The sequence below is a fragment of the Hyaena hyaena genome, unplaced genomic scaffold (genome assembly GCF_003009895.1).
Source record: "Hyaena hyaena isolate Hyena2069 unplaced genomic scaffold, ASM300989v1 scaffold_431, whole genome shotgun sequence".
Lineage (NCBI taxonomy): Eukaryota > Metazoa > Chordata > Mammalia > Carnivora > Hyaenidae > Hyaena > Hyaena hyaena.
This window is the reverse complement of record NW_024081055.1, coordinates 498180-520084: the sequence shown is the minus strand read 5'-3', so window position 1 is coordinate 520084 and position 21905 is coordinate 498180. Positions and strand designations below refer to the sequence as shown.

Genomic DNA, 21905 nt, shown 5'->3' with positions numbered 1-21905 from the left:
CGAGATGTTTCCGCTTCCCTTCGCGCCGGCCCCGCCCCGGCCCCTCCCCGGCCCCGCCCCGCGGCTCGGGAGCGCGCGCGCGCGCGTGCGGGAGGGGGCGGGTGGGGAAGGATCGCCGGCGAGATCCCGAGGCGAGGCTCGCGCGCCCGCCCCCGCCCTGGCCCCCAGCGCCCACCCGGTCGGCCCGGCTCAGCCATGATCAAGGCGATCCTCATCTTCAACAACCACGGGAAGCCGCGGCTCTCCAAGTTCTACCAGCCCTACGTGAGTATCCCGCCGCCGCCGATCCGCGAGACGGGGAGTCGTTGGCGCCTGGCAGCGCCCTCAGGGCGACCCCCTCAGGCGCGCCCTCGGCCCTCCGCGCGCCCCGGCCACCTCGCGCTTCCCTGGCTGTCAGCCTCCCGCCGGGCGTGAGCCAGGTGCCCACCTACCGCCGCGTTCCCGTGATCCGACGGGGCTCTGCCCGGGCGGCTGCTCCGCCCGTCCGTGGGCTGGGTGGCTCCCCGGCGGCGCGGGCGAGGCCCTGGGGACTGCCCGGCGCGGGGCCCTCGGCGGTTGGGCGGCCGTAGCCCCCCTGCGCCCACGAGCCCACCCGGCCTTCCCTCCGCCCGCGGCTCCTGTGCGCGCCGAACCCCACCTCCCCGACTCGCAGCCTTTCCTGGTCGACTTCTTTCCCTCCTCCTGTGGACAGATGGGCTGCTGTTTCCCCCCCCGTAATCCTCTGGTCGCGGAACTTGGCTTCCTGCGATCGGCCGAGCGCTCGCCCTGTGCGGTTTCCCCTGTGTTGGCCATACAGCCATCGGCCGCCGGGTGTGACTTTCAGGTGTCTCCTTATTAAAGAAAATGAGATGTGAGGACCTAACCTTTCCCTCGGGCTTCTCCCCTAGTGGCAGTAAATTAGGTCCTGCAATAACTGGCGTGGCGACGTGTGGCCGCTCAGAACGGTCGACTTCTCTCTACCTGAAAGTTAACGATGTCCGCTTGCCGGTCTGGCATTTCCCTGCCGAAGGGGATTTGCCCTCATCTGTAGCTTTCCTCCCACTTAGGAGGAATAGTCCTATTCCTGAAACTCTTTTGACAAGTGTAAACGTTGGGGAAAAAAACGCAGGCGGCTTTAAGGGAGTAAGGATAATTAATGATCGAGGGAAGGTTACAGACGTAGGTGCCCATCTGGGGGCAAAATTCACCACCGGGTAGAACATCAAATTGAGCTATCAGTGTTGGGATTCGTGGAGAGATACAAGTATTGGGTCTTCTTGGGCATTTTGCTTAGAGTCAGAAATGGACTTTCAATTAAAGATTGAACTCGTGCCAAGGCTGACACTTCTCTGCAGATAAGCCCCAGATGGAAAGGATTGTTTGCCGTTAAAAATTAAATGTGAAAATGTCGCTTTGCTGAAAAGGATAATGCAGTCTGTGGAGGTGTTAGTTGAAGTGAGAAATCTTGAGCTTATTCCTCATTTTCTTAAGTGGTTTTGTTTTGCTAGCGATAAAAGAATACTTTCTCCTATTCCGGCTTGGTTTTCGTGTGTGGTATCATTCAAACACTCCTGCTCTGTTCACGAACACAACATCATTTTTCAACCCAGAATAAAATGGTAGTTGATCCTTTGGACTGGGAAGAAAAATATCCTTAACTTTACATTGTTACCCATTTGCCTAAAATACAGTACTAGCCTTTACTGAAGGAAGGCTTTTCTTAACCATGTTGTGTTGGTTGTCCATTTGCAATATAGAAAAGGTACGTTGCAGTAGAGAAATCGAAGTGTGTTTTTTTATACCTATGCCTAATAAGTAATCATTATTCAAAACGGTTAAGTTTCACGGAAATTCGTAATGTCAGACTAACCACTCGTGTAATGCAGAATTTAAACATCTGCAGAAAAACGTATTTAATTTGGAAATCCAAGAATACATCTTTCTCTTCTCCAAAAATGAATTAGAAATACCTTTTGCCTTTACTTGGAGGTGACAGGGAAGGTTAATCCGGGAAGGCCTTTACTTGGAGGTGACAGGGAAGGTTAATCCAGGAAGAGACCGTTCTGGCAGTCGCGGCGACTCTGGTGTCATTTTTGGCCGTTGCATTAGTGACAGTGTTACTGGGGACAGGGAGCTAAGAGGTGTGAGAAGAACCTCGTGCTCACTGGACGTGGAGAAGTGAGGATGCCAGGAGCGTTTTCTGTACGTTAGTCTTTTATACATTGGGTTTTGCCAACTATTTTTTTTCATTCAAAAATAATGTAACATTGGAGCACCTGGGTGGCTCAGTCAGTTAAGCGTCGGCTTGGGCTCTGGTCATGGTCTTGTGGAAAGCAGGTTCAAGCCCCATGTCAGGCTCTGTGCTCATAGCTCTGAGCCTGGAGCCCGTTTCGGATTCTGTGTCTCCCTCTTTCTGTGTCCGCCCCCTGCTCACACTCTTTCTCTCTCCCTCTCTCTCAAAAATAAACATTAAAAAAAGAAAAGAATAATGTCACATTTATTTGCTTCCACTACATCGGAACTTGTTGGAGGGCAGAAATCTTTTTTATTCATTTATCCCATTAGCCAGTTTGCCAGCATATATTCATTTTATGTCTACCATGTCCAGCTGCTGTTTTAAAATTTGGAAATGAACAAACATAACTTCTCTTTCGGCAGGGGATGGACAAAGCTAACACATACTGTGTCAGATGGTAGTAAGTGCTGTGGAGAAAACAAAGTGGGCATGGGTGATGGGGTGACAGGGACCGTGAGGATGACCATTTAAAATAGGGGAGTCATGGAAGTTCTCACTGAGAGGGTGACGTTTGAACAAAGCCTTGAAGGAGTTAAGAAAGCCAGCCTATGGGTATCTAAGGGAAGGTCATTCCTGCAGAGGAAGCAGCAGGTGCAAAGGCCCTGAGGATGGAATGCCTGTTTGAAGATCCAGAACACCGAGACCTGGTGTGGCCCAAGCAGACTGTGTAAGGAAAGAGTCCTCGGAAACGAGGTGTATTTGTATAGGGCTTCAGAGTTTATTTTCTTCTCACTGCCTGGACTGTCCTTCCCTTCCATTGCCAGATGTCCAGATTTGACCTCTGTGCCACATTTAACTCAAAAATCACGTAAGCATTTCCTGAACCATTATTATCTTGCTGGATGACACCTCATGGTTCTTAGGGTTTTATTTTTATCTTTCTTAATGGTACAATATTCGGTTTCACAGCCTGTAATTGCTTGGGGCATCCTATAGATTCCTTGAGAGAAGGGATCAGGTTTTACATATATCTGTGTCACCCCCAGCAATCACCATTGAATCCTGAATGTAGAAAGTTCTCAAAAATCTTTGCCTAACAGATTCATTGGATTCTCCTAGCTTAATGTGGAGTCTGGATTAGAAGTGACTTCCTGGGGCTCCTTCCAACTTCTAACGTTTTGTCCTTCATTAACCAGAGGTTTTAAGAATTCATACCTTCAGGGGGCGCCTGGGTGGCTCAGTCCGTTAAGCATATGACTTGGGGTAGGATCATGATCTCCTACTTTAGCTGTTTGAGCCCCGCGTCGGGCTCTGTGCTGACAGCTCAGAGCCTGGATCCTGCTTCGGATTCTGTGTCTCCTTCTCTCTCAGTTCCTTCCCCACTTGCGCTCTGTGTCTCTGTCTCAAAAATAACCAAATATTAAAAATAATGAAAATAATTCATGTCTTCAGGATAAAAGCAATGGTGAAATAGCTGTTACTTCAGCGGTTTCTGTTTTATGTTGAAGAAGTTTCTAAGAAGTATATATTCCATAATATTGACAGTTTTGAGTTTATGAAGCAGTACCTAGGAGTGTGGTCCTGATAAGATACAGAGATTTGAGTCCAACAGAAATGGTTGAACAGTGAGCACTTGGAAAACTATTGAACCATTTGCCAACCAGTGTCTCTTACTGCACTGAATTTCCATTTCTCGTTTATCGTTCCTCATGATAGAGCAATTTATATGTTCATCTTTACTCTTTAGTAGTGCAGATTTCCTTTTCCTGCTGTAGTAGATTTTTAGATTTGATTGTTCCTCCAAGGTGCTGTGAGGTTTGATGTAGATGAAGCCACACACCTGTTTCGCTAAACTGAAATTTTTTATTCATTTTGCTGGAGTCACATGTTAAGAATTCAAGGGTGAACTCAGAATGTCATCACTTCATGTTTCTGCCCTCTGTATCCTTGAGCTATAACTGCAGAAGTTCAAACGTTTTCCTTGGTTTAATTGTTTCTCTAATTGATGTTCAGCCCCAGCAACTTGGCAACAATAAACTTTAGTCTTTTAATATTTGCCTGGCGGTATTTGTGTATTACTATAAAGGACTAATGGGATGTATAGTTCATAAGCCAGCTTTATTTTTACATAGCCATCAAAGAAATAAAACCCTTGGGTTTTGATTCCTGTGTTATTAATAAACTATGACACATCGCTTTAAATAAAGTAAAAGAGTTTTTCTTTTGTATGAATTATGGTAGTTTCCACAGATACAAAAGACTGCACGTAGAGCATGCATTGTTCATACTGAGTTGCAAACTGTTGCATATGTGAGTTGCCTCAATTGTCTTAGAAGCTAAAAAGATTATTATTGTTTGTCAACTAAATACAGGCCCTAGAAGGAAACTAAGATTGTTCTTTCCTTTTTTGAATTGGTTTACGTGAAAAGTAAAAATTACAAGTATGTGCAAGTTTTTCTCCTTTAAAAATTTTTTAAAAATGTTTATTTATTTTTGAGAGAGAGCACACAAATGTGTGTGCCAGCACGCATGCATGACTAGGGTACAGGCAGAGAGAGGGGGAGAGAGAGAATCCCAAGCAGGATGTGTACCGGATCCAAGCAGGATCTCACTGTTTGTGAGCTTGTGACCTGAGCTGAAATTTAGAATCCGACGCTTAACCCGAGCCACGCAGGCGCCCCTTCCTTTTAAAAATTTTAAGAAAGATGCATCATTGTTTACCGATATCTTTTCTTAGTGACTCTTAAGACAGCGTGGCAGATGGGATAGTTAAACTTCTCTTTATGATCAAAATATAATTGTCAACAGTTGTAAGGATTAAGGTGTTAATACATAATAGCATATACCATTTGAGCTGTTTTGTTAGGAAAAGAATTCCAAATGATTTGATTTCTTAACATGTTAATTGAGATGCTTTTGACTATATAAGTAGGGTTTTATGGATAACCTGACTTAAATTTGCTCGAAAAGAACCGTGCTAGGATCCATAATAGAAAGCGCAGAGTAGTAGACAGATTCCAAAATTATTTGTTTCAGCAAATTGATGACTTCATCACAGATCCAGTTTCTCTCTCTTTTCTGGGCCTTACTCTTGCACAGTTGACATCCAAAGGCTGGTTTCCTCCTTGAAATCAGTGGTGATCATTGTAGTCTGTGAGGACAGTACGATCTGTTCTCCTGCCTGGAGTAGTCCTGTGCAGTTCCCCTCCAGTCTGGTTAGTTCTGCCCAAGATAAATCACAGCTTATACTCCTCAGGATCTGCCCTGGGAGCTGAGGATGGGGGGGAAACGTGAATGAAATTAGCATTCTCTTGGAAACATGGAAGAGAGGAGTGGATGTTGGGTAGGCAAACAAGTGTCACTATTCCCTCTTGATTAGTACCTGTTATTTCTTTTGACTGGATACTATTATTTCTTTTCCTGTAATTTTATGTTGCTTCTGAAGTGGTTGATATCAGGACACACATATTGATAATATGTGGTTCTGAACACTGTAGCACAAAAGATTTGAGTTCAAGGTATTCCTTATATCAAAGTATCATTGAAAAATTCAGATTCTAATATCATTTTTGTAGGTAGTATCCTTGAATTCTTCCTTTAAAGAATTAATATTAAACCTGTTGAAAATTCTGAAGAAGGAAATAAAATGCTCAAAATTACAGTGATTTTCAGTTTCTGTGAGAAGGTTATAAGTAAGACAGTATTATAGGGCATTCCTCTGTCTTTCAGAGAAGTGTAAGGCTCTTTATAGGGTGGCAGTGTTATGTTCCTTTAGTAACGTTGATTATTAAGTTACTTATTTTGATTTTTAAATACATTTCCTTTTTGGTGAATCCGTGGAAAATATTTAAGTGTTAAGATCACTAAGGTCATCCTTGATTTCACCACCCATAGTTAACGATTAACATTTATTGTATTTCCTCCCATAATGTCCCAGTGAAAAATGTGTACCTTTTAGACATTAATAATATCAAATGAGTTCATTGAAACTATTGGTGGATTTATTGAATGTTTGTGGCTTTAAAATAACCAGATATGTTCATGTCTGGTTATTGTTAAAATGTTTAATAATGACATTAATGTAAATAGCACTTTAATAATTTGCATGGATTTTACTGATCCCTTCCGTTTTCTTATCCCAAAGGGAAATCTTTGCTACTTTTTTTGGAAAGTGAAAGAATTCTTTCTTGTCATTAGCACTTGGAGTTGTCTTTGTACTTGTGGGTTATGGATTTCTTCACTGCTGCCGATAAGCAAGGTGATTCTGAGATGTCATCCACCTTGTGGAGCCAGTCTTCTTCCAGACTCTTGTCACAGAAAACTTTGACATTGGGATAAATTCTTTCCATGCCCATCCTGCCTTATCAGCCTTCTACTTAGCACATCCTTTGAACTGAAGTACAGATAATCACCGAGCCATCAGGCAACGCAGAAGGAAGGTATTGTAGTGTAGAAGGAATTAAAGGTCGGCATTCTAGCTAATGGGTGTTAAATTCTCAAGACTCTGAGGGGAGGTATTTCTAGACACTCCATCTTTGAGAGAGGAATGGTCTTTTTGGAGACTACCTGACCAGTCCATTGCACTCTCCTTTCTCTCTTTCCCAGCCCATATTCCTTCCACAGATAGCTGTTTTTTGTTTGTATAGCCTTGTTCTAAACAACAGCTAATGTTGTCATGACTAAGATATCATCCTTGCGTGATGCGTTTTACGTTCTAGGGACAGGAAATAGACAGTAAACAAATTATGTGGAATTGTGATTAGTCTGTGAAGAGAAATCAAGCCGTGAAAAGGGAGAAAGAACAATGGGGGAGAGACTGTCAGATAAGATCATCAAGGAAAGCGTCTTCAGGAGGTGACATTTGAGAAGAGAACGGAATGAGGTAAGGGAGTGTATGAGAACAGCTGAGCAAAGACTATTACAGGCAGAAGATGGTGCCGATCTCTCACATGGGACCAAAGTTGGTGTTGATGAGTAGCAAGAAGGCAGCCTGAGCGATCCCAGGGAAGAGTGTCAGGAGATGAGGCTGGAGAGAAAGGCAGGGGCAGATCATGCCTGCATGCCAAATCCTATATAGCCCCTTTCCCCCAAACTCTTTCAGTTTCATGATGTCATCCCCAACATGCTGTCCACAAGAAGGGGTATTTCTCCTTGAATCCTGCTTGTAGTTGGCACAATTGAGCAATGCCTCTGGCCTCTACAGGATAGGCAGTGGTGCTTTCTTCTGCTCAGTTATTCTCTGCCCCGTCTACGATAGGCTCCAGAGAGGTGGGAGTGCCAGCCCGATGAATGAATGGAAAAGTGCCCCAATTCTGTGCAGTCTCTATACTGCTGAGCCCTGTGATCAAGCTGGTTCCGTTTCCTACTGACCTGTGAACTCAGAAAAGCGGTTATTTTTCTCAGATATCTCCCACCTTAAATTACAGGTGAGCAAAGTTTATGTGAACCCAGTAGACCACCTCTGTTATTGTGCTGAGAAGCATTTCCATCTTTCCTGCCTTGTTTGAAGCCTGGTGTAATTTAGGAGTCCTTAACCGTCAGTCATTGTTCTCTTCGTTACCCAGGAGGAAAGGGCTCTTTCTCCATGTGCCAGATCCATCGAATTGTTTTGATTTCTGTGTGCTGTCTAATTAAATGGGGAAGATTGCCAGTTCATCCTACCACAAATATAATTCTGCTGTTTCCTGTCATTAATGTATCTTAGTGTGATGGTTATGAGTTTTTTAAGTGGAAAAATCTACAGGGGTGCCCGGATGGCTCAGTTGGTTGAACGTCCCAACTCTTGATTTTGGCTGAGGTCACGATCCCAGGATCATGGGATCGAGCCCTGCGTTGGGCTCCGTTCTGAGCATGGAGCCTGCTTAAGATTGTGTCTCTCCTTGTGCCTCTGTCCCTGTGCTCACCCCCCAAATAAAAAAAAACAGATCGAAAAACATACATAAAATTTACCATTGAAGCATGCAGTTTTGTGGCATTATGGACGTTCACATTGTACAAAGGACACCAATCCTTCCCTGGAATTCCTACATCTTTAGGAATTGCAACTTTGTACATATTAAACTCTAACTCCTCATTCTCCTCTTTTCCCAGCCACTGACAACCACCATTCTGTTTTTTCTCTCTGAATTTGACTACTCTAGGAACCTCATGAAGGAGGAATCATAATATCTGTCTTTTTGGACTGGCTTATTTCACTAGTATAATGTCTTCAAGGTTCACCCGTGTCGTAGCATGTGTCAGAATTTCCTTTTTAAGTTAGTTAATCCATTATACTACTTTTACTTTTTTTTCTACCCAGTGGACTTGCTGGATTATATGACAATTCTGTGTTTAATATTTTTGAGGATTTGCTGTACCATTTTACACAGAAGATGCACCATTTTACATTCGCACCAGCAATGCACAAGGGTTCTAATTTGTCCACATCCTTGCTGATGCTTTTTATTTTCTGTTTTTTCATTACATTTATCCAAACAGCTATTAAGTAGTATCGCCTTGTGGTTTTGTTTTACATTTGTGTAATGCCAGTGATGTTGAGCATCTTATCATGTGCTCATTGACTATATATCTTTGGAGGAATGTGTATCAAGTCCTTTCCCCATTTTTTAACCTGGTTGGTTGTTTTTTTGTTGTTGAGTTCGAGGAATTCTTTATATATTCTGGTTATTAGTCCCGTTTTGGACACATAATTTGCAGATATTGTCTCCTAATCCATAGGCAGCCTTTTCACCCAAACAGCAGTATCTTTTTTCAAAGGGTTAATGTCCTTTGATGCACAGAAGCTTTTAATTTTGGTAACGTCCAACTTACCTGTTTTTGGATCTCCTGTGCTTTTGGTGTCATATCCAGAAAATGACTTGTAATGACTTCATAATAGTTCATTGTATAATGTATCATAATTTATCTAGCCAGCCTGTTACTGTGGACTTTTATTTTGAATAGGGTTTTTTTTTTGAAGATTAAATAAGGAAATACTGTACTTATAAAGGCTGACACATAATACAGATAAGTAATTAATAATAGCATAGTTAATAGTAATTTTTTGTATTATTATTACTATTTGCTACTTCCGACTATTGATTGGAACATTATGTAGCTATGAAACTGTAGAATATTCCAGAGATTGTTCTCAAATATTTTTTGCATGTTCGCAGAATGCATTGTCTCTTTATAGGCTTTGTTTTAAATTTTTTTAAAAATGTTTTATTTATTTCTGAGGAAGAGAGCATGAACAGGGGAGGGTCAGAGAGAGAGGGAGACACAGAATCTGAAACAGGCTCCAGGCTCTGAGCTAGCTGTCAGCACAGAGCCTGATGTGGGGCTCGAACCCACAGACCGTGAGATCATGACCTGAGCTGAAGTTGGACGCTTAACCAATCGAGCCACCCAGGTGCCCCTGTAGGCTTTGTTTTAGAATGAACTTCTTTCTTATTACAGAATACAGAGTCCTCCAAAATTATTCCAGAGAGCGGTTTCATAAGGAGACTTTTTAGGAGACAGTTGTAAAACTTGCCCCAGCTTTTTTTTTTGTTTAACGAAAGTCCTAATCTTTAAAAGATAATTCACATGCTATAAAACTCACCCACCGAAAGTGTACAGTTCAACACAACTTATAGTATTCTCAGTGTGCGTATGACCCACACCATAATCTAAATTTAGAACATTTCCATCAAACTGGATGAAACCTAGTACCTATTAACAGTTTCTTCCCAGTCCCTTCTACTCCCCAGTCCCTGGCAGTCACTAATCCATTGTCTAGAAGTTCATCATTTCTAGATTTCTCATTTAATAATGTGTAGTCTTTTGTGACTGGCTTTTTTCACTTACCATGATGCTTTTAAGATTCACTGTTAGAGCATGTGTTGGCACATGTTCCTTTTAATGGCCAAATAATGCCCCATTGTACTGATATACCACCTTTGTTATCTCTTTATCAGGTGGTGGGTGTCTGGGTTGTTTCCGCTTTTGACTACTATGAAGAATGATATGAACATTCATGTACACATTTTTGTGTGGACATTTGTTTTCATTTCTCTTGGGCTTATAAATCTAGCTGTGGAATTGCTGGGTCATATGATAACTCTATCTTTAATTGTTTGGAGAACTGCCAGAGTGTTTTCGAAATTGTCTGTACCATTGTACATTCTCATCAGAAGTGTATGATGGTTCCAGTTTTTCCATATCCTCATTTACCAACTCTCGGTTTTGTCCCTTTTTGGTTGTGACCATCCTGGTGGGTATCCAGTTCATCTATTGCAATTTTGATTTGTATTTTCCTCATGACAAATGATGTTGAGCATCTTTTCATGTGATTACTATTTACATATCTTCTTTGAAAAAAGTCTTTTAAAACCCTTTGCCCATTTATAAGTTGGATTGTATTTTTTGTTTGTTTGTTTGTTTGTTTTTTAATGTTTTGTTTATTTCTAGGAGAGAGAGAGAGACAGCGTGAGCAGGGGAGGGTCAGAGAGAGAGAGGGAGTCACAGACTGAAACAGGCTCCAGGCTCTGAGCTGGCAGTCAGCACAGAGCCCAACGCGGGGCCTGAACCCACGAACCGCGAGATCATGACCTAAGCGAAAGTCGGACGCTCAACTGACTAAGCCACCCAGGCGCCTCAGGGTTGTGTTTTTATTAATGAGTTGTAAGAGTCCTTTATATATTCTGGATGCAAGGGCCTTATCAGATATATGATTTGCAGATATTTGCTTCTCTTCTGGTTGTTGGCATTTTCCTGATGATACCGTTTATAGCACAAAGATTTTTAATGTTGATGTCCAGTTTACCTATTTTCTTTTCTTGTGCTTTTGGTGTTATATTTAAGAAAGGTTTGTCTAATCCAAGATCATGAAGATTAATACCTGTGTTTCCTTTCAAGACTTTTGTAGTTTTAGTTCTTACATTTAGATCTGTGATCCATTTTGAGTTAGTTTTATATATGACATGAGGTAGGGATCTAACTTCATTCTTTTTGCACGTGGCTGTTTTCCCAGCACCATTTGTTGAAAAGACTGTTCTTTACTCATTGGATTGTCTTGGTCTCTTACTCCAGCTCCCCGCAACCCTGGCCAGTTTTCCCTTGTTCTTAAGTTCTCATACCTTTTGGCCACCACCAGGATTCAGACTCTCTTTCTTTCAATATTTTGAATTCAGTCTGTCACCTTCTCAGCTGTATGTTATTTAAATTAAAAAACAAACAAACAAAACCAAAAACAAAACAAAAAACAAACTAGGATCTTTGCCACCGAAACTGGGAAATATCTTCTTATAGTGACTGGGAAGTTTTAGAGTGTCAGTAACAGCTGCCCTTTATTGAGCACTTTCTTTATTGTCCTAAGCGGTTTTCATACATTTTTATAGGTTGTGAGGGAAGATGCCAGAGGGTTTTTCTCTTAAGAAATGTAATTGAGTATCTGGGCTTCCCTCCTTGTTTGGGATTTAAGTGTTGCGCCATCCTGATCGCTCCTTCTTGATGCACTCAGGACAAAGTAAGGCCTACTCGCACTCACCAAGTCCCTAGCCAGACTTCTTACTGGGAAGGGGCCTGGCAGAGAAACCTCACTCACTGAATTTTCTCTACTGGGTCCTCTTTTTCATGATTTCTCAATGTTGGACTGCTCTGAGGCTTAGTCTTCATACCCTTACTTTTAAAATTATTTATTATTATTATTTTTTATTTTTGAGAGAGAGAGACAGAACACAGTTGGGGAGGGGCAGAGTGAGAGACAGACATAGAATCTGAAGCAGGATGAGCCCAACACGGGGCTCGAACCCACAAACTGTGAGATCGTAACCTGAGCCAAAGTTGGACGCTTAACTGACTGAGCCACGCAGGCTCCCCAATACCTCTCTTGCCTTTAAGAGCAGTGAACTGATTATGATTACTATGTATGCTCTTTGTTCTCTTGATCCCATGCGTTTGTCCATTTTATTTTTCTGCTTTGAATGTCACACAACTTCACATTCTCTATTCTCTGAACTTCTAAATTCTACTTATTCTATAAGTTTCTTTGTAGATACCTGTCTCTTTTTTTTTTTTTTTTATTTCTAGGGGGGAGAGAGAGAGAGAGAGAGACAGACAGACAGACAGACAGACAGCGTGAGCAAGGGAAGGTCAGAGAGAGAGAGGGAGTCACAGACTGAAACAGGCTCCAGGCTCTGAGCTGGCAGTCAGCACAGAGCCCGACGCGGGGCTCGAACCCACGAACCGCGAGGTCATGACCTAAGCGAAAGTCGGACGCTTAACCGACTAAGCCACCCAGGCACCCCGATACCTGTCTCTTTTTTTGAAGAGGACGATCTTGCTGCTGAAAATCATTGTTCCTCTTTACCTCTTGTAGCATGTTGTTTGTACTGTTCTTACGTCAGGAAATGCTCCTTAACTTTTATTATAAAGACATCTATTTCATTTTGGGAATATTAAAAAGAAAGCAAGATACAGAACACTAAATAAAAGTTTTAAGTGGTTGTATTCATTTTATTTCTTGTTTTAAGCTCTCTGAGAAGAGGATCTGTTTTCTTGGTAAACTTTGATATTCTAGCATCAAGCAGAGTGAGTGCATGCATTTTAAGAAAAAAATTCTCCCGTGTGTGTAGGAGGGAAAGATGAGGATTATGACATATTTACTGTTTGATTAGAGGCACGTTTTGCTTTTAAAGTTGCCATTATGACAAAAGTATATGAATAGGAAAGGAGCATTGGAAAAGAGAAAGTTTTATTAGTGGGTTACTGAAGCTTTAAAAATTAACTTTGTTTAATTCATTAAGTATTTAAAGTAATAAAAGTTGTTGCCTTTATGCAACTCTGATTATCTTTAGACTGATGTAATCTAGGCATTGTGACCAACTGAAATGTATCTATTGACTTCTGTGATGAGGCTGTAGTGTTAGGAAATCTGATCAGCCTGAAACAAGCTCCAGGCTTCTTTATCAAAGCCATTAAATTGATTATTAAAGAAAGGGACATTGTCTTATGTCAGCAGAGACTTGATTTGTTTAATCTTAGACTTGGGATGTTTAACATTTTAAGGCATTCTTTTCCAATATTGATTTTCTCAGATGAGGCATTTTAAGAAAGATGATTACGAGTGACATTCTTAAAGTTTATATGAGAAATTTTTCTCACTGATAAAATAATAAAACATCACTAAGGTTTAGTGTATGTAATCTGTAATTTGTTTATAAACAATAACATGATGCAAAAAGATAACTTTTCTTTTCAAAAAGAAAACTCCTATAAGATCTTTACACCCATCATTAGAATTCTAGAGCCTATTTTACAGGCAATCCCAGACATAGATATTTAAAAATAAGTCATTGTTAATCAATGCTTATGTGCCAGGCATTGTTTTTAAGAGTTTTATGTGTATTAACTCAATCCTCCCAACAACTCTGTGAGGTAGATATTGTTATGTTGTTCATGCTACAAATGTTACCTTATTCAGGCATAGAGGTTAAGTAACTTGTTCAAAGTCACAGTTAATAAGGTGGGTATCCAGGAATAGACCCATGTAGTCTGGTTGCAGATTTCTTACTTTCCTCCCTTCCTTCTTTATTTTTACTTTGCTTAACAAAGTTATACATCCACATAGGTTAAAGAATCTAATGGTTCTTCTGTAAGGTTTATTATGACAAATAACATTCTCTGATTTCCCTCTTCCCACAGGTAAGTACTTTTAGCTGCTTCCTCAGTATTTATGTACATGTCTCTGAATAACACGCTTGTTTTCCTGCCTGACTTCAGTTGCAGGCATAATCTATTGACTTCTGCTATTGAAAATGCTTATTTACTCCCCAGCCCTCCCGCCCAATGTCTGTATCCCTCCCAGTCTTTTCAGTGTTGTTTGATAATACTGCTTATAGCAGTATACTGTGTTTTCATTCGTTTACTGGGTAAATGCTTTTCTCACCTGAACCGTGTCGTAAATCATGCTTAGTTTTTTCATTCCTGACAGTTTATTTTCCTTGGAAATAAACAATCGCCTTTTCCTTTGATCTGGTTTTTTATTTACTTACTACAAATTCACGTCTTTGTCAGGTGTGTCAGACATATGGTTCTATCGGCTTCATGTTCCTGAAGAAGTATCTTCTGGAGACTTTGACTAGGCCCAGTCTAGACCTGATGGATGGCAAATGTGCCTGTTGTCTTTTGCTTGCTTTACGCCAGACCTCCTATTGCTTGATGGCGTGGTTTAGTCCCTTACCACGGTGGAACATGCCTTCCAGCAGCTTGCTGAGAAAGCCCATAAGGAGATAGATTTTTTGAGACCTTGCTTGAATGCAAAAGATTCTTATTCTAACTTCACATTGTCTACCAATGTTAGGTTGGAAATAACTTTTCCTCAATATTTTGATGGCACTGCTCCATTACCTTTGAGTTTCCAGTATTGCTATCGAAAAGCTGAAAGCAGTTTTGATTACTTTTTCCTTGTGTATGGTCTATTTTTACTGTCCAGAAAGTATGTAGACTCTCGTTTTTCTTCAGTTTCTAGAGTGTCACAGACCCTTCCTCTGCGGCTGTTTTTACCAGCTGTGCTGAGTACTTAATGAACCTTTCATTCTGAAAATTCTTTTTTTCTCTCCGTTTGAGAAATTTCTCCATTTTCTAAACTGTTCTCTTTTTGAATCTGCTTTTATTCAGCATCCTTCTGGACTGTTCCGTTTTTCTTACTCTTTGTCTTCTTTCTCTTGGGATTCTCTCTCTCTCTCAAATAGATAAACTTATAAAAAAAATATATCATAGGAATAGAGATAGTGCAAAGGAAGCCCTGAGGAAGATGGAACTAATTTTTCTCGGAAAAATAAGAAAAGACTTCACAGAAGCTATCACTTTTGATCCGAGTCTTCAAATGATGTTGCTAGAGAACGGGGTGAGAGAGTAGGAAAATAGGAGGGGATTGGTGGTGAGAAGTTCAGTGTGGTTGAAGTGGGTTGTGTAGGGAGGAGAGAGAGGTGATGAAAGCTAAGAGGTAGATCTGGATTTGATTTTGGAAGGCTTTGTGTACGGCCTGGTAGGGACTTTGGATATTAGATCAGATGGAAACTGGACAACTTTAAGAAAAAAAAAGAAACAAATACTGTTTATTAGGAAGTAATTCTGGTGACATGTGGGGTGGTTTGGAGTGGAGAGACAGATGGCAGAGTGAATGTTTAGTTGTTGTTTTTTTTTTTTTAAGTTTATTTTGAGAAAGCGAGAGGGGGAGAGAGAATCCCAAACAGGCTCCACACCACCAGTGCAGAGCCTGACTTGGGGCTCTGTCTCAGGAACCGTAAGATCATGGCGTGAGCCGAAACCAAGTAGAGGACGCTCAACTGACTGAGCCCCCCAGGCGCCCTAGTCGCTCTTACAGTATTCTGGGTAAAAAGAATCTGAGTTGAGACAGTATCTTCGAGTCCAGGTTTACTGTTGTTACTGTGTTTGAATTAACAGAATTTGTGACTGAAAGACATGGGAGGTGAAAGAAAAGGAATCCTCAAGATTTTTGGCTTAAGATAAGATTGGATGAATGGTAGTGCCATTAACTGAGATTAGAAATATAGAAATAAAAATGGGTTTTGTTAAGAGATACAGACTTCTAATTAAATGTATAATGAAAAATGATGAGAAAAATGAGATGAAAAATACACATGAGGGAATATAGTCAATAACATCGTAAGGATGTTGAATGGCGACGGATGGCAGCAACTGCACTTAAGTGTGCTGAGCGTTAAGGAGTGTATAGACTGTTGAGTCACTATGTCCTCTACCTGAAACTAATATAACATTGTATGTCAGTTACGCTTGAATTTAAAAAAAAAAACAGATTTTAGAAAAAATGTGATGTAGTCTTTCACACAAGGTTTAATATCACTTTATGGAATATAAATGGAGATGTCTTGTTTGCAAGCTGGAAGCATCTGTCACCAACTCAGGAAAGAAGATAGGCTTCTTTTAAGCACTGGGAATATAGGAGAATAAAGATTAGGGAGATCGCTAACATAGGAAAAATAAAAGATGTTTGTCATTAAAGAAAAAAGTTTGGGGAGATAAAAAAGGTCGAAGCTACATGAATAGGTCAGGTCATTCAAGCGACACCGTTTAGCTCTAGATGAAGACTAGGAGGAGGTGGTGGAAATGATAAAGGAAGAGGGCAGCTGTCGTAAACAATGCTTTTTCTTCCTCCCTCACTCTTTTCAGTATTTTTATGAAATATTGAAGAGATGAAAAATAAATTTACATATTAAATATCCACAAGGGACAGAAAATGCTCCTCTGATTGCTGTGTGTTCTCTATCCTCTTTCAAGAAAAATTACTAATACCCTTCAAGTTTTTGTGTGCCCCTCCCGTTCTGTCCTTTTCCCCCTATACTTAGATAACCACCACCTTGAATTTTTTAAATCATTCTCTTATTTTTGTTTAACCACATTTTTGTCCTCAAACAGTTCACTGTTTAGTTTTACATGTGTTTGAACTTTTAAAAAATAGGATCATAGTATTTATATTCTTCTGTGACTTGCCTTTTTTTTTTTTTAATTCAACATTTCTCAGATCATTACTGGTGTTTGGTCATTTATTTTCATTGCTGTGTCGTATTCTGTGTAAGATTAAAACAGTTTATTTCTACGTTTTGTACTGATGGACATTTCACTTTGTAATTTTTTTTTCTTTTGTTTTTATTTTCTGCGGCTCTGAGCATTCTTGTAGATGTCTTTTTGAAAATCTTTGGGGTATAACTAGGAGCTGGGTCTGTTCATGTTCAGCTTTACGAGGGAGTGCTGACCTGTTTACAGAAGTGGTTGTATCGTACAGCTGGCAGTTTTTCTAGCAGTATCTGTGCTTTGTTGCTCCATATTCTTGCCCACACTTTATGTTGTTAGATGTATTTATATCTCTTCCCCGATAGCATGAGTACTTAATGTTGTCATTATAGGTTTAACTGTAAGAGGTTTTTTCTCCCTTTTTCAAAAGTTTTTCTTTTTCTCCTGTATGAAGTTGAACATCTTTCATAGTTTACCATTTTCGTTTCCTTTTTTTGATTTTCCAAGGTCTTCTGTTTTGCTAAGTCATTTTTATCTTGAGGTATGTTTCTTTCTTACTGGCATCTAAGTGTTTTTTATATATACTGGGTATTCTTCCTTGCCATTTTTTATGTATTGATGCTATAGTCTTTGTGTTTGTAGCTCTCCTTTCTTTCTCTAGTGTCTTTTGAGCATTAGGAATGCTTGCTTTTGATATCAGATTTGCCAGTCTTTTTCTTACAGTTAGCCTTAATTTGTGTCTTATTTAAAAGTTCAGCACTATTATAAGGTCATATAGATATTTTCTGAATACATTTTTAAGGCTTTGTAGCTTGAGCATTGGCATTCTTTTTAACCAGCCTGGGAGTGATATTTTTTTTAGCGTAATGTAAGAGGTCAGAGTTCATTGTAATTAAATGGAATGAAAACAACTTATTCTGGCACAATTCATGGGAATGTCCTTCCTTTCCCTATTGACCTACAGTGCCTACTCCGGTTTAAATTAAATTACCTTATATTTGTGTGGGCATGTTTAAGGTTCAGTTCCATTAGTCACTTTCCCTATTTCTGTACCAGTATCATGTTATCTTAATTACTGTGGCTTTATAATAATTCTTACCTGCTCAGCAGGTCGTCTTACATTGTACTTGAGAGTGTCTTGTCATTCTTGTCTTCTCATCTAATATATATATTTTGGAATCAGATTCAGGTTTTCAAGTTGCCCTCAGTCTCTCTCTCTTCCTGCTGGGATTTTCATTAGAATTACCTTGACCCTGGGGCGCCTGGGTGGCTTAGTCGGTTGAGCGTCCGACTTTCGCTTAGGTCATGATCTCGCGGTTCGTGGATTCCAGCCCCGCGTCGGGCTCTGTGCTCACTGCCAGCTCAGAGCCTGGAGCCTGTTTCGGAGTCTGTATCTCCACCTCTCTCTGACCCTCCCCTGCTTACGCTGTCTCTCTCTCTCTCTCCTAGAAATAAATAAAAATATTTAAAAAAATTGTTTAGAATTACCTTGACCGTTTGGAGCATTTTGGGGAAATAGAACATCATCATAATATTGAATCATTCATTCTATAATCACTGTACATTTTTCCATTTTGGGGCTCTTTTTCATTTATTTCAGTGAAGTTTTATATTTTCTCCATAGTAATCTTGCCTGTTTTGTTTCATTTATTCCTATGCACTGCATGGTTGTTTTTTTGTTTTTTTTTTTTGATGGTATTGTATATGGTATCTTTTTTAAATTATCCTTTCCAACTGATAGTTGGAGAAATTTAGAATTGTAATAGAATTTTGTGTGTGGGCTATGTCTTGTTCTATCTGTTAGTTTTAACACTTTTGTGTAAGTTGTATTAGATTTTCTACATGGAAAAGCTTGGGGTCTTTGAATGACAGTTTTCTTTCTTTCTTTCAAATTCTTTTGTTTTTTATTTTTCTTGTTTTTCTTCTACTGATGACAGCTGGTATGGCACTGAATAGGAAAACTATTATTCGTTATCTTGCTTCTGATCTTAAAAGAGAGACTCTGTTTAAACATTTTGTTCCTGAATATGTTTGCAAAAGGTGTTTTATAGGATAGTCTTAATTAGAGGAAGTTCTTTTTTTTAATTTGCTAAGAGGTTTTTTTTTTTAAATTCAAGCATTGATGTTTAATTTTATCAGATGCTTTTTCTTCACCCATTGAAATGACCTGTTTTTTTCTCCCTGGATCTGTTAATGTAGAAAATTATAGTGATCTGTTTTCTAATATTAAATCAACCTTGCATCACTAGACTAAACACGTTTGTTTGGGTCATGTTATATTAGTTTCTTTATTAATTTCTGTATCTCTGTTCTTTAGTGAGATTGGCCTGCAGTATTCATTTCTCATACATTCCTTGTCTCATTTTGTGTTACATTAACCTCATGAAATGAATTGAGGATGTTCATTCTTTGTGCCCTGGAAGAGTTGTGTAAAATTGGGATGCTCTGTTTCTTGAATCATTGGTCAAACTTGGTGTTAAAACCATCAGGGCTTGATTTATTTTTGGTGGAGATATTTTAAATTACTGTTTATTCTGTTTATGATAATAAGATTATTAAAGTTTTTCTCCTTTGGACCATTTTACTGATTTTTTAAAGGCATTTTTGCCACTTCATCTTAGGTTTTTAAATTTATTGGCTTAATATGTTCATCATACTAACTTATTACCTATTAAATTTCTGCAAGCATCTGTAACTAGGTTTCCCTTTTGGATTATTCATTGCTAGCATATAGAAATACAGTTGATTTTTGAGTGTTAATTTTGTATCTTGAACTTTGATAGATTTATTAACTCTAAGTTTTTTATGGATTCTTTAGAGCTTTTTAGATATATGACAAGTCTGTCACAGATGTTATCTGTTTTACTTCATTCCAGTTTGAATGCCTGTTTGTGATTTTTTATAAAACATTCTTTTAATTATTATTATTTTAAAAATTTATTTAAATGATCTCTACACCCAGTGTAGGGCTCAAACTCATGACCCCAAGATCAAGAGTTGCATGCTCTCCTGCCCCGTGTTGTGTTGGGCTCTGTGCTGACAGCGCAGAGCCTGGAGCCTGCTTCAAATTCTGTCTCTCTCTGCCCCTCCCCTGCTCATCCTGTCTCTCTCTGTCTCTCAAAAATAAATAAATGTTAAAAAAAAAAAAAAAAGTCACATGCTCTCCTGACAGAGCCAGCCAGGTGCCCTGGAAACATCCCTTTAATTATGGATTATTTCACCTGATTGCAACGTGGTTAAAGACTACAGTCTTTAGGAAACCAGCCCTTTAAAGTTTGATAATCATTCACTTGATTTTCTTTATAGTTTTATTACCTATATGTGTACCATTAAAGAAAATATTTAGTTTTGCATGTTTTTGAAATTTCTGTTAGTGGAATGATTACATGTCATTCTGGTATATGCGTTCTTCCCCTGCTATAGACTGAATTCTGTCCCCCCACCCCCAGATTTCTATGTTGAAGCCCTGCCCCCCAATTCGATGGTATTTGGTATTGGGACTTTGGGAGATACTTAGGTGTAGATGAAGTCCGGAGGTGAGGCCCTCATGATACTAGTGTGCTTCTAAGGAGAGACCCCAGAGGGTCGGGTCCTGTTCTCTCTCCCCACCCTGTGAGTACACCAGGAGAAGAAGCTGGCGTCAAGCCAGGAAGAGAGAGCTCACCAGAAACCAGCTATACCAGCCTTTTTTTTTTTTTTTTTTTTAATGTGTCACTTAAATCTTGAATCACTAGTTTCCACAATAATGAAAAATAAATTTCTCTTAGTTAAGCTACCCAGTTTTATGGTATTTTGTATGGTAGCCCCGAGCTAAGATACCTTCCCTTTTTCACGTTTTTTGAGAATCCTTCATATTGATGGGTATAATTTATTTCCTTAAGTTTTATTTCTTCTAGGATTCCATATTGTGAATGTACCATAATTTGTCCATTCTGGAATTGGTGGACATTTGGGTCATTTCAGGGTGTTTTTGTCGTTACAGTGCCTTGATGAACATTGACATGTCTCTTAGTACACAGGTTAAGAGTTGATTATGTATATGTAATTGCCAACATTGCTTTTTTTTTTTTTTTTGCATCTTCAAAACAACAATTTCATATGGTTTAGTATAGTATCTAGGAACCTAGGAGAGGAAATGCTGGATTATAAAACCGTTTTCCCAAGTGATTATACCATTTATCCTCCCACTTGGTGTGATGAGTTTCTTTGGCCCCACATTTGGTACTGTCAGACTATGACACTTAGCTACTGTGGTGCATGTGGAGTTATTTCATTGTACTTTAATGTGTATTTCACCTTATTACGGGGTAACTTCTTTTCATTTACTTATGGACCATCATATTTCCTTTCCTGTGAAGTTCCTATTAGTGATTTTGCCCGGTTTTCTATTGCACTGTTTGAGAGGCTGACTCTTTTTTACTGGGAGGATGTGAATTGTTTGGTGAATTTAATATCTCTTGAGCCAATTCTTGGTTTTAGGCTGTGCTTATATGGCTATCATGGATGAATTTATCTCGGTGCGCCTTTAAAACAATTGGAAGCTCTAAACTACAGTGTTTTTCTTCCAATAAAATATAGATGAGGTACATGAATTATTTATAACCTTACCTCTCTATTTCAGTTTACTCGTTTGTAAAACGAGAGACTTTGACTGGTTAATTCCTAGTGTCCCTTTTACTAGTGTCTTTAATTCATCTAATATTTTTCTTCTTGTTTTTGAAACTTAGAAACGTTAGTTTTATTACAGTAGCAAACTGTGAAGTGTTAGTTTTGTTTTTTTTTTTCCTTTTTGTTCTTCGTCAGAAAATGGTGGATTTTGTTTCTGTGAGATGTGATGTTCGCTCTCCAAGGACTGCTCTCTTAGATTCATGTCCCTGACAGATATTACTGCCTTTTGCTTTTAAAATTCTTAAAATGCTGTTAAATCTAAACATTTAATCCTAACATATATGAATTATTCTTTCTCAGAGTGAAGATACACAGCAGCAAATCATCAGGGAGACATTCCATTTGGTATCTAAGAGAGATGAAAATGTTTGTAATTTCCTAGAAGGAGGATTGTAAGTAAAGCGTTTCATGAGCATTCCTAATCTTTGGCTATATGATCGAAATAATATGCTGTTTAAGCGGTTATGGTAAAAGTTTCCCACTTTTCAGGAATTGGATTAGGAGA

General features: G+C 39.4%; 1 protein-coding gene across 5 annotated transcripts in view; it reads left to right on the top strand.

The window, feature by feature from the left end:
- The first annotated feature begins 66 nt into the window (after window positions 1–66).
- The window catches only part of AP3S1 (adaptor related protein complex 3 subunit sigma 1), an 87022-nt gene continuing 65183 nt past the window's right edge, over window positions 67–21905 (top strand). For 4 of the 5 annotated variants that reach the window (XR_005531806.1, XM_039252588.1, XM_039252587.1 and 1 more), the window contains exons 1-2: window positions 67–264; window positions 21701–21792. Coding sequence is in view for 4 of the 5 variants with exons in the window: in XM_039252588.1 (XP_039108519.1) it covers window positions 196–264; window positions 21701–21792 (161 nt within the window). In the remaining variant the exon portion in view is untranslated. The remainder of the gene's footprint in view (window positions 265–21700; window positions 21793–21905) is intronic. The other variant, XM_039252585.1, reaches the window with a different exon arrangement.